We start from the raw sequence: 12,954 nt of genomic DNA, 5'->3' as shown, positions 1-12,954 counted from the left end.
ATGCCCCTGAAATGTGCACCTAAAAATGGTTAAGATGGTAAAGTTCAGGTTATGAGCGCCTCACCACTATAAAGCAAGCAGAAACTTCTCTGAGACTCGAGGAGGAGGTCAACTGCAGGAGCAGAAGCCAGCTCAGGATAGGTGGGCGGGGGACTGACAGCCCGAGGCCTCGCCCCCGCGCAAGGTCCGCCCACCCTCACCCTGGCCACTCACGCGAGCAACGCTCGGCCGCCTCCAGGGATTGCTGTGGCACTAGCCCGCGCATGCTCGCGCACACCCCGCCCCCGCGCACGCTGCGCACGCTTCGCCCGCCCGCCGCCAGGGGCTGTTTTGGGGCCCGCCTGCACCGCCTCCACCTCCCCACCTCCGCCCACCCCACCTCCGCTCCCGCGCACGCTCCGCTCGCCCGCCTCCAAGGTGTTGTGGCGCGCGCCCGCCCGTTCGCGCCGCCGCCCGGGCCGCCCCCTCCCGCCGCCTCACTCCTCCCCAAGATGGCGGCCGCAGCGCTGCTCCGGGGTGCGGCTCCAGGGCGCGGCGGCCGGGCCTGGAGCTGGCGGCTGCGCGCTGCCCCGAGGCGTCGCCTGGGCCACAGCTCCTGCTGTCAGCGTGGTAAACCCGCGGGCAGCGCGGCGTGGGCCTGCTTCCTACTGGACGAGCGCGCCTTGGTGCGCGTGCGCGGGCCGGACTCTGCGCCCTTTCTCCTGGGTCTGTTGACCAATGAGCTGCCGCTTCCAGGTCCTGCGGCCGGCGAGGCTTCAACTTCAGCGCGCTCGGGCTACGCCCACTTTCTCAATGTCCAGGGACGCACCCTCTATGACGTCATTCTCTACGGGTGAGAGCGGGTTGGGTCACAGGCTCCGGGGGACCGGGGTAGGGGAGGGGGTATCACCCAGGGGAAGGGCACCCAGGAGCGGGCATGAGCAGGCTTGGAGGATGGGCTCCCATGGAGGGCTCTCAGGGGAGGGGTAGGCACCGGGGAGGGGCGGACAGGGGGCGGAACTAAGGACACCCAGAGGCAGGGCACCTAGGGGAGGGCTACCAATGGCCCAGGACGGACATCCAGGAGAGGACATGCAGGACAGGGCATCCAGGGGAAGGGACACCTGGGAACCTGTGCATAGGGGTGGGCCGAGGTGGGCCTCCAAGGGAGGGCACCTGAGGATGGGAGGCGCGCCCACGGTAGGGAACTTGGGGACCCGCACACAGGGTGGGCTGGGGGTGGGCACCTGGGGGAGGGCACTGGGGCAGGGCAGCCATAGGTGGGCTGGAGCCTGCACCCAGGGATGGGCCAGCGACACTCACCCATGGGAGGGCCTGGGCGCCCCTGCGCCTGGCCTCTGATCCTGCTCAGACCCACTGCATGGAGAAGGGGTCGTGGCACCTGGAGCCTCACTGCAGGGAGCAGCCTCTGCGCGACTGGCTTGTGCCACTACTTCCTGAGTTCTCCAGTGTACACACATTTCTGTCCAAAATCTCTCCGTATTCAGTGATTTATTAGCGTTTGGTGTTTTACATCAGTCTGTGCTGATTTTATCATGACTTTCTGTGATGGTCACCAGGACAAGCCAAGTCAGTGGCCTTTAGAGCTATAGAGCTTTCGGTTTTCACTTGCTTAGCTTTCTCAGACTTTCTCAGAGGTTCTTCTAGAACCTCTCATGCAGTTGCAGGTCGTTGCTCTGCCTGAAACCGCCCTGGAAACTCCAATGTCCCTCTTCTATTGTGGGTTCTTGTCTGCATCTTCCTCAGTGCCTGCCTGCTGGAGGAGTATGTTCTTTAGTGGCTTGTTGAGAGGTAGGATACTTCAGGTGGACCTTTGACTCCTTCAAATGGTTTTACCTGATAGCTTGGCTGGGCATAAAACTAGGCAGAAAATCGTCCCTGAAAACATTGAAGCCACAACTGGCATTGCTGTCAAGAAGGCTGGTGCCTTTTTATTTTTGAGCCTTTGTGTGTGACTGCTTTTTCTTTGGACACTCTTCGGGGCTCTTTTTCATCCTGATGCCTTGAAGTGTTATGACGATGTGTTGTATTTTGGGTCTTCTTTCACGTCATGTTGCTGGGCACTTGGTGGGCTGTATGACTCTGGAACAGGGCTCAGTAAAGTATGACCCTTGGGCAGATCCAGCTCACTCTCTGTTTTCATAAGTAAAGTTTGATTGGAATGCTGCATGCCCATTTGTTTGTATACTGTGTGGCTACTTTGATTTTCCAATGGCAAAAGTATAATTAATAATATAATAATGGGGTAGACACCGTGTGGCCGCAAACCTAAATTATTTACAGTCTGGTTCTTTACAGAAAAGGTTTGTTTTCAGTATCTGTTTTATGTAATTATTACCTTCCCAGTAGTTGCTTTAATCTCTTTTAGAAACTGCGTTCTTTGATTATCTTAAACCCTCTGTGTCAGTAATTTTCAGTTAATCTGTCAGTGTTGAAATGATGTTGTTTTGGTCCCCAAATTTTCTTCCTTGAGTCTCTAGTCTGCCTTTACATCTTTTTGCCTTTGCATTCTTGTTATAATGAATTTATATCCTCATAAGTCACTGTACAGTGTAAATTTTTTTTTGTTTCTAGGGTTTTTTTTCTCTTCATACTTTTCTTCAGGTCTGAAGCGTTTTTGCTTAGCCGCTGGGCCAGCAGTTCTTGTCACCAAGCATGCATGTGGTGACTCTTTCCACACATTGTGTATGCCCTGATTTGTCCTGTAGAGGAGTTTGTTTTTCTCTCTCTGTTAATTCCTGAGAATGGGGTATCGCTGTGCCACTTGCTGTCTGTGTGCTAAGGGAATTGGGGTGCATTGTGATGATGCCCCCTGACCCCAGGTGCTCTTCTGAGATTCCAACTCAAAGTCCTTTCTGGGGAGTGCCGCCCCGAGGGGTGGGGTGGGGTCTTCATTCCATCAGAAAGAGACAGCCTGAGTTAGTGGCCCCACTTCTCCTGAGCAGTTAGAGGAGAGAAGACATGAGAACACTCCCTCAGATGGCTGCTCTTGGCCTGGGGGCTTGGTAAACAGTGTCCAGATTTATCTCCCAGTTCTGCTCTGGGGCATGGGGTGCCAAGCCTGCTGGCCTTCCACCGCATCGCTATGCCTCTGTTCTGGTCTGATGCCTGCTGTTAGTTCATGGGATGTGATCCTTCCCCTCCTGGTTGCTCATGGCCCTTTACCTACATCTGATCTCACTGAGGTCTGCTCTCTGGGGAGAGGGACACACTGGCAACTGGCTGTCCCACCTGGGAGGCTGGGACCTTCCTGTTTTCTTCGTGCTTGCTCTCTGCCTGGTGTTTTCTATGCATCCTCTCTCTGGAATTTTTCTTTTTCTTTTTTTTTTGGCCAACTGCGCAGCTTGCGGGACTTCAGTTCCTGGACCGGGGATTGAACTCAGGCCATGGCAGTGAAAGCCTGGAATCCTAACCACTAGACCACCAGGGAACTCCCTGGAATTTTTCATTTAAACTGTTATGCTTCTAGTTTCCCATCCTTGAGTTGTTCCTTCCTCAGTGCACCCTGGTCCGGATGTAGGAGCATCTCTCAGACAAAGCTTTAGCTTTTTGTTTTTGTTTTTTTTAAATAGATCTTTATTGGAGTATAGTTGCTTCACAATTCTGTTAGTTTCTGCTACACAACAAAGCGAATCAGCCATATGCATACTCATGTCCCCATATCCCCTCCCTCTTGAGCCTCCCTCCCACCCTCCCTATCCCACCCCTCTAGGTGGTCACAAAGCACTGAGCTGATCTCCCTGTGCTATGTCGCTGCTTCCCACTAGCTATCTATTTTACGTTTGGTAGTGTATATATGTCCATGCCACTCTCTCAGTTTGTCCAGCTTACCCTTCCCCCTCCCCATGTTCTCAAGTCCATTCTCTAGTAGGTCTGCCTCCCGTCCTGCCCCTAGGTTCTTCATGACCTTTTTTTTTAGATTCCATATATATGTGTTAGCATACATTATTTGTGTTTCTCTTTCTGACTTACTTCACTCTGTATGACAGACTCTAGGTCCATCCACCTCACTACAGATAACTCAGTTTCGTTTCTTTTTATGGCTGAGTAATATTCCATTGTATATATGTGCCACATCTTCTTTATTCATTCATCTGTTGATGGACACTTAGGTTGCTTCCATGAGCTGGCTATTGTAAATAGAGGTGCAATGAACATTTTGGTACATGTCTCTTTTTGAATTATGGTTTTCTCAGGGTATATGCCCAGTAGTGGGATTGCTGGGTCAAACGGTAGTTCTGTTTTTAGTTTTTTACAGGACCTCCAACCATTCTCCATAGCATTTGTATCAATTTACATTCCTACCAACAACCTTTTTGTTTTTAGAGTAGACTTTATAGGGAGTTCCCTGGTGGCCTAGTGGTTAGGATTCCGAACTTTCACTGACGTGGCCTGGGTTCAATCTCTAGTCAGGGAACTGAGATCCTGCAAGCCACGTGGTGTGGCCAGAAAAAAAAGGAAAAAAGAAAAAGTAGACTTTTTAGACTAATTTTAGGTTCATAGCAAAATTTAGGGGAATGTCCAGAGACTTCTTATATACTCTGCCCCCACGCATGCATAGTCTCCCCCATTACCAACCTCTTCCTCCAAAATAGTATGTTATTTACAATCGACGAGCCTGCATTAACACCAAGATTACTCAGAGTCCTTAATTCACGTTAGGTTTCACTTCTGGTGCTGGGCAAATTGGACAAATGTATACTAATGTGTATGTACTATTCTATATGGTAGTTTCACTGCCCCTAAATATCCTCTGTGCTCTACCTATTCAACCCTCCCTTCCTCCTAACTCCTCACAACCACTGAAAGGATCTTTTTGGATCTGGAACTGTCTCCATAGTTTCACTTTTTCCAGAATGTCACGTAGTTGGAATCATAGAGTATGCAGCCTTTTCAGGTTGACTTCTGTCACTTAATAATATACATTTAGTGTCCTCCATGTCTTTTCAGGGCTTGATAGCTCATTTTAGTGTTGAATAATAGTCCATTGTTTGGATGTACCAGTTTATGTATCCATCTACTGAAGGACTTCAGCAGTTGCTTCCATATTGTTGTAATTATGAATAAAGGCGCTGTAAACATCTGTGTACAGGTTTCTGTGTGGCAGTTAGTTTTCATCTCCTTTAGGTAAATACCAGGGAGTGTGATTGCTGGATTGTAAGGTAAGACTATGTGTAGTTTTGTAGGAAACCACCAAAATATCTCCCAAGGTGGCCGTACGGTTTTGCATTCCCACCGGCAATGAATGAAGACTTTCCATTGCTCCCTAACCTCACCAGCACTTGGTGGTGTCAGTGTTCTGGATTTTGATCATTCTAATAGGTGTGTAATGGTAGCTTGTTGTTTTTTTAATTTGCTTTTCTCCGATGACATAGGACGTGGAGCATCGTTTCATACGCTGTTTGCCACCTATCTTTGGGGAGGTGTTTGTTGAGGTCTTTGGCCCATTTTTAATCAGGTTGTTTGTTTCCTTATTTGAGTTGTAAGTGGTTTTGTATATTTTGAGTGACAGTCCTTTGTCAGATGTGACTTTTCAAACCTTTTCTCCCAGTCTGTGGCTTGACTCCTCATCCTCTCAGCTGAGGCTTTGTGTTTTGAAAGTCTTTCCTCATTCTGACCATGTGTTTGTTTGCTGGGCCTCTGTCTTCACGATGGAGGCCTTAAGTGCTGGCTGCAGAGGAGATGCTCCAGGTTTTGGTCCTGGGCTGCTCTGGCTTTTGTGGGACACACTGAAGTCTCTGTCTACGGGTTTCTGGGGGGTGTCTCTGGGGGCATCCCCCCAGGGTTGCCTGGTGAGGATTCGGATGGTCCACTGCTCCCTTGTTTCTCTCCATGCCTGGTTCCCCTGGTGCTCATCTCAGCTGGCTCCATGCTGAGTCTGGTCTCGGCAGGTTCCTGGTCTGTGTGTACCCAGCAGAGGGAAGGTAGGAAGTGGGGCTAGTGCATCTCTGCCCAGGCCCTCATGGCTCCTATGGCAACCCCACTGAGCCTCCATTTAACCCACGTCTCTTCTGCCCTCCTGCTGTGGCCATGATCTGTGGGCCCCTGGATTGTCCACTTCCTGCCTTGTGGGGAGCGTGTCGGGCTCCATATAACTCAGTCTCCCATGGGCACACTGTAGGCTGTTCCCCTAGGCGACTTGGAGCATGCCAGCCTGACAGGGTCCTCCATGTACAGTCCTGCAGCAGACTAAGGCCCCTGGTGAGTGCCGCCACTCCTTGACAGGCATTTGGGTCTGGTCTCTGTGCACCTGTGTGTCCCTTGCCTGCTAGCCCCCTTGTGCCCCGTGCCTCCCCATGCCTCATGACCTGGTACCTGCAGTGCCCCTGAAGGGATCTGTTTATGTGTGAAGACCCTGGCCCTGGGCAGAGCTGGGTCCAGGGCTGCACTCGAGGAGTGAGGTCCCTGTGTTTATGGGGGTGGTGGGTACCGGGGTGTCAGGTACTGTGCAGGGCATTGGGCTGCTGGAGGAGGGCACTCTGGGCGTTCTGGACGAGGAATTACATGGGCTTGACCCTCCCTTTTTGGGTTTTCACACAGCCTGCATCCTGGGCAGGAGGGTGGGTGAGGCTGGACACCTGGGATTGCACTACCACCACATGCTATATCCAGGCCCTGCCCGCCAGGCCGGCTGGGGAGGCTGCAGGTGCCCCTCGACCTTCCTTTTCCTGCTGCTGCACTTGTGCCCCTAGGAGGGGCTTCCAGGCTTAGCAAATAAAATTGTGGGTTGCCCAGCTAAATTTCAAACAGACACGGGTGACTTTTTAGGAGGTGACCTATGCAGTGTTTGGGAAATACATATACTAAAGACATTATTCACTGTTTTCTGAAATTGAAATTTGACTGGACATCCTGTGTTTTATCTGGCAGCTCTACTCAGGGGCACTTTGCGACATCTGGGGATATTTGTGGTTGTCATTCAGGCATGGACGCTCCTTGCATCTAGTGGGCTGGGCCCAGGGGTGCTCTCAGCACTCAGCAGTGCCCAGGATGGCCCCACAGAGAGTGCTCCAGCCCACACATTGGCCATGCCAGCCAAGAAAGCTGCCCTGAGCATAGGCTCACCCTACTTCACCCCTTCTTCTTCTGACCTGTCCCCCGTTACTCAGCTGCATCAGGGACAGCAGACAGTCTGATTTGGAGTGGTGGGGAGCAGGGTTGCATTGCAGCTTTGTTGGTCCCGAGGGGCTGAATGGCACATGGCCATTTGCACAGGTAGCTCAGAAAGTGTCTGAGCCCAGAACCTGGCCTTGCCCCACCCAATTTGTCTTGAACCCCGTGGAAGATCCGCCCCATGAGTGAGATGGGGGCATCAGCCTGGGGCCTGTCTACCCCGGCATCCTGGTGGTCCCTTCACCAGCCCTTCTCGGGGCCCTCCCCATGCTGGGCCTCCTCCCTCCTTGGGTATGGCTTTACCCGCATCCCTCCCTCTTCCCTCCGAGGTTTACTCTCCTCTGCAACCTCACATTCTGTCCACCCATGCCCGATTCCTCCCCTTGCCAGTATTTCATACTGTTTCTGTCTGCTTCCTTTATCGGAGATTTAAAAAATAAAAATGTACCTGCACATGGTTAAAAAACCTAATAATATTAAAAGGCTTATGATGAAAATGGACTGACTGCCGTCTTCCTTCTCACCGGCATGGACCAGTCTTCTCCAGAGGCAGCTCCTTTTTCTTCTTTCTTTTTAACTTTTTATTTCGAAATAATTATAGATCTACAGTAAGCCACAAAAAAATTAACAGGGATGTCCCATATACCCTTCACCCAGTTCCTGCAGTGGCATCATCTTGCCTCCTATAGTCCAGGGTCACAATTGGGACGGACATGGGCCAGCCACAGGGCACCCCTCAGGTTCTCCCAGATTTCCACGTGCTCCCATGCATGCAGCTCTGATTTGATCACACATGTAGACCTGTGTAACCTCGATCAAGACAGAGCTGCTCCATTACCATCAGGCTCCCTTCTGCCCTCTGTGGGCATAGTGCCCTTCTCATCCCCTCAGCCCTGCTCGCCCTCCATCTTTATGATCATGTCATTTCAGGAATATCATACAAACAGAGTCTTCTGAGATTCGGTTTCACTCACCTTGATGCCCTTTGGCTTCATCAGTAGTCTGTTCCTTTTCCCTGCTGAGTAGTATTCCATTGAGGGAATGGACCACAGTTTGTTTAACCATTCACCAACTGAAGGATATTTTGGTTTCATTTCTTGGTTGTTAAGAATAAAACTGCCTCTAACATTCATGCACAGGTGTTATGTGAACACCTGGGGTGTTTTCTGGGATAAATACCCAGGAGTACAATGGCTGGGTTGTGTGGTAGCTGCATGTTTAGTTTTATAAAGGACTGCAAACCATTTCCCAGAATGTCTGTTCCATTTACGTTCCCACCAGCAAGGCTGAGTGATCCAGCCTCTCTGCATCCTCACTGCGTTGGATGTTCTTATTCTGATAGTTGTGCCGTGGGATCTCATTGTGGTTTTAATTTGCCTTGGTTTCATGATAAGTGACTTTGAACCTCTTTCCATGTGGTTATCTGAGGCAGCGCCTTTGAACTCTTCTGTTTTTTTCTGGCATTTTAATTCCATCCGTAAATGATCCTTTTTCCACCCCTCAGCTGATCTCATTTTTGACCTTCTTTGAGGACTGTTTGGAAGGTGAGGTGCTAATCTGACTTGCTGCTACAGCCTGCTGTGTTCCACATGGTTGTCCCTGTCCCTATTGGACCCATGGCTGATAGTTATATGCATGGACATGACAGGGTTTGTGCTGTAAGGTGAACCCACCAAGCAAGCTTCTGTAGCTCTTTCCTTGGGGGGTGAGTGGCTGCTCCAGGGCAGCACTTAACCCTTTCCTGCCTGGGGAGGGGGTTGGGGGCACAGCTGATGGGTTCTGGAGGAGGGGTCTGGGGTACCAGCTGATGACCTTTCTGTCTTATACGTGCTCCTGGAAGGTCTTACCCACTTCTGTGTCTCAGCTCCCACCCAGCTGTGGGTCCTTGCTCAAGCCACATCTATAACCAGCACTCCAGCCATGTACTCCTCTGGGTCCTGGATGTCTCCACTTAGGGCCCCTCCACCATGTCTGATGGTGCACTGGCCTCTCCTCTGTGCTCATCTGTCTGTAAGGGCCCCATCATCCATCCGTCAGTGACAACAGGATCTGGGGTCATTCCAGTGGATGTGGGCTGCCTGAAGTGAGGGTTAGGATGGTTCTGGCGCCCTGATCAGGTTGCGGAGCTTCCCTAGGGGAGGTGGGAGGTGGGAGGTGGGCACGGGCAGGGCGTGGCCTCACCATGCATCTCACCTGCGTCAGCTGTCTGCTGTCCTCCCAGCTCTTCCTGCCTGCCCGCATCCCTCCTGAGATCCATTGTGCGCCCTGCCTTAGGACCCTTGGCTTCTCGGTGGCTTCTCAGGGCTGGAGGAGGCAAATCCTGGACTTCAGTGTGGCCGTCTGTGCCTTTTCGCCTCACCTTGCGCACCGGACACCACTGTGGTCCCAGGGCCCTGCTTCTCACCTGTTGGGCCAAGCCCTCTCCTCCACCTGCCAGACTGTTTCCTGGGGTTTCCTCCCTGGGCGGGGAGGGGTGGTGGCCAGGAGGTCTCCAGCACGTGCTGTGCTGTGCAGCTTTACTAGGTGGTCCAAGGTGCACTTGGGAGGCACAGCCACGTATGTCTGTGGCCTGACTCCATGCACTTCCCACGGTGTGCCCTGCTCGCCCCCATGCACCCCTTCCTCTCCCCGCAGGCTCCCTGAGGGCTCCCATGAGCAGCCCACTTTCCTCCTGGAGTGTGACAGCTCAGTGCTGGATGCGCTGCAGAGGCACCTGGTGCTGCACAAGATCCGGCGGAGGGTCACTGTGGAGCCATGCCCCGAGCTGCGCGTGTGGGCCGTGCTGCCCTGTGCCCCTGAGGAGGCCGGCAGGGCTGTGCAGCTTCAGGAGAAGGCCGAGTGCACCACCATCCTCACCCGTGATCCCCGGACTGCTCGCATGGGCTGGCGGCTCCTCTCCCAGGATGAGGGCTCAGCCCTGGTGCCCGGGGGCCGTCTTGGGGACCTCCAGGATTATCACCGACACCGGTACCAGCAAGGTATGGACGTGGGGTTGGACCTGGGGAAGGGTCGGGGGTAGAGGGGTGGTGCTGGAGCGGGGGGGAGGACAGGGTGGGATGGGAAGGGACCGGAGGGGGGTGACACAGAGCCCTGGGGAAACTGTGTGGTGAGCCCAGGCACTTGGGGGAGCCGGGGAGAGAGCAGAGATCCGGGGTCATGGGTAGGGTCTTCTTCTTTAGTGGGTAGTATTGAGGGCCAGACCAAGGTGCTCACCCAGGGACCAGAGCGGGGGGGCTGGAGTAGGGGCCTGGAGGATGGGGAGGGCCAAGAAGGGGGTCCAGGAGGGACCTAGAGGATTGTGGCGGGTCAGGTGGTGGGACTCGTACAGGCCAGTACCCCCGGCCACTCTTGGTTGAGCCCCCAGCTCTGGAGGACACCTTAGATCTCACCAAGCCTCTCCCTACCTCTACAGGCGTTCCCGAGGGGGTCCACGACCTGCCCCCAGGAGTAGCCCTACCGCTGGAATCTAACCTGGCCTTCATGAATGGCATCAGCTTCACCAAGGGCTGCTACATTGGCCAGGAGCTGACGGCTCGCACCCACCACATGGGTGTCATCCGAAAGCGCCTCTTCCCAGTACAGCTCTCAGGCCCCCTCCCTGTGGGCAGCATTGCCCCTGGCACCTCTGTGCTCACCAAGTCAGGGCAGGCAGCCGGCAAGTACAGGGCAGGCCTGGGGGACGTGGGTCTGGCTCTGTTGCGGTCCGAGAAAATCAAGGGTCCTCTCCACATCAGAACCTCTGAGAGTGGCCTTGTGGCCCTCACTGCATCTGTGCCAGACTGGTGGCCCACATCCACTAAGTAGCCCTGGATGTCCCTGCAGTCCTGTACAAGGCTTCTGTTTATCTGCTGCACCCTGTAGGCCAGCCCCCACTTCCTAGGGTGGCCCAGTTGAAAGAATACCCTCTTGGAGGGTCCCCAAGTATATGTGGGCCTCCCAGAGCTGCAGGCATGGTGGGGCATGCTGCTGCAGCCCAGGTGTTCCCAGCCCATCATGCTTCCTGTGGAGGGTCCTATGCTGAGGCTGGCTGTCCTCTCGTGGTGGCTTTGTGGCTGGAGCATCAGGAGCCCTCCTGAGGACTGAGGATGGGTAGAAGTGAGTCCTGCGCCTGCCTCTGTGCTGAGCAGAGGCCCAGCTTCCACCAGGCCCTGGATGAGATTCCAAACCATATAGATCTAGAGGTAGTTCATCCATCAGCCAAGGACAGGATGCTCCAGAATGCCTCTGGGCTGTCCGCAGCCCTCTGAGCCTGCTTGGTCGGGCCTGGAAAGGAGGCTTCTCAGTGTCTGGGGTGGCTGAAGGGGTAAGTGGGCTCTGGGAATGGTCTTACCATGTTGGCTTGGGGGCATGTCTCAGGGTGGGAATCTCCTGGGGCCAGGTGGAGTGGCAGTGTCTGCGAGTGGAGGCACATGCACTGCTCACACCCACCTGAGCCGTCCAAGGTGTTCCTCTGTGCTCAGGGGTGCCAGCTGGGGGAGCCCCAATACCATTTTATTCCAGGGCAGCACATCTCCACAGCTTCGTCCCCACGATGGCATTGGCAGCCCCCTCTCCCCACCATAGCCCTCGTGAGCTCAGGGGAGGAGTGGCTGCCCTGGGACGGCAGTGCCCAGGGTGCAGAGAGGAGTTTCTGCTTGGCTTACTTGCTGCTGTTTTCTGATGTAGTCATGTCTTCACAGTAAGGGGATGACTGACTTCCCCACTTTAAACCACTGACCTCCATTTTCCCACTGCAATGTGAATCTCGTGGTTACTGGGTGTCCTACCTGAGGCCTCAGAGTGGCTATTAAAGTGTGACCCACAACTGGCCCATGTGGAACTCTGGTTTCTTTTTTTTTCCCCCCCTTAACTTTACTTATTTATTTTAAATTTTTATTGGAGTCTAGTTGATTTGCAATGTTGTGTTAGTTTCTGCTGTACAGCAATCAGTTATACATACATCCACCCTTTTTGAGATTCTTTTTCCATATAGGTCATTACATAGTATTGAGGAGAGCTCCCTGTGCTATACAGTAGGTCCTTATTATCTATTTTATATATAGTAGTGTGTATATGTCAATCCCAATCTCCCAATTTATCGCTCCCCGACCCTCCGCCACTTCCCACCCTGGTAACCATAAGTTTGTTTTCTACATCTGTGACTCTATTTCTGTTTTGTAAATAAGTTCATTTGTACCATTTTTCTTTAAGATTCCGCATATAAGCGATATCATATGATATTTGTCTTTCTCTGTCTGACTTACTTCACTCAGTATGACAATCTCTAGGTCCATCCATGTTGCTGCAAATGACATTATTTCATTCTTTTTTTATGGCTGAGTAATATTCCATTGTATATATGTACATTTTTAAAAAGATTTCATCAAATTTATACAATATATATTGAGCACTAATTCCTGTACAGCTTATTCTTACTAGTTTGGATCCAGCTATTCCAGTGTATTATGAACCAGTGAGCTGTCCATGTCTTTTAAAACAAGTCTCAACTGAAATCTCAGAACAATCACAGCAAAAGCCATGGAATAATGGAAGAATTAGATGTTTCCATCATAATTAAGACCAAGGCTCCATGACGGGCAGGAGAGAGCATTCAAGGATAAAAATCAAGTTTTCTACCTAGGTTAGATAGTAACTGAATTGGGATCTTAGAATTCCCAACTTTTATTTGGTGTAGTAATAAGATACAAAAAAGGCAGGGGCACCTTTTTTTCCTAAATGGAAACCTTCACCAAAAGAGGTTAGAAGACTTCAAGGCAAGTTCTTTCTCCAAAATGAGTAAATGACATCAGTTCTAATTCTTACTGAGGTTACAAACCAACCATCAGGATATTATTAACTCAT

The 12,954-nt window shown here is 52.1% G+C and overlaps 1 protein-coding gene across 1 annotated transcript; it reads left to right on the top strand.

Moving 5' to 3' along the window:
* Positions 1-344: 344 nt before the first annotated feature.
* IBA57 (iron-sulfur cluster assembly factor IBA57) lies at positions 345-11,920 on the top strand. Its single transcript, XM_060092646.1, has 3 exons — positions 345-832; positions 9,748-10,091; positions 10,526-11,920. Exons 1-3 carry the CDS (start codon positions 492-494, stop codon positions 10,915-10,917), a joined length of 1,077 nt encoding a protein of 358 aa, XP_059948629.1. The 5' UTR covers positions 345-491; the 3' UTR covers positions 10,918-11,920.
* Positions 11,921-12,954: the final 1,034 nt, after the last annotated feature.

This window comes from Mesoplodon densirostris, chromosome 3 (genome assembly GCF_025265405.1).
Source record: "Mesoplodon densirostris isolate mMesDen1 chromosome 3, mMesDen1 primary haplotype, whole genome shotgun sequence".
NCBI classification, from domain to species: Eukaryota; Metazoa; Chordata; class Mammalia; order Artiodactyla; family Ziphiidae; genus Mesoplodon; species Mesoplodon densirostris.
This window is presented reverse-complemented; position numbering and strand designations above follow the sequence as displayed.

Excerpts from the sequence above, each read along its gene's own strand:
- IBA57 (XM_060092646.1), top strand. The coding sequence starts at position 492 with ATGGCGGCCGCAGCGCTGCTCCGGGGTGCGGCTCCAGGGCGCGGCGGC. Across the intron at positions 833-9,747 it reads TATGACGTCATTCTCTACGG|GCTCCCTGAGGGCTCCCATG; the intron begins GTGAGAGCGGGT and ends CTCTCCCCGCAG. Across the intron at positions 10,092-10,525 it reads CCGACACCGGTACCAGCAAG|GCGTTCCCGAGGGGGTCCAC; the intron begins GTATGGACGTGG and ends CTACCTCTACAG.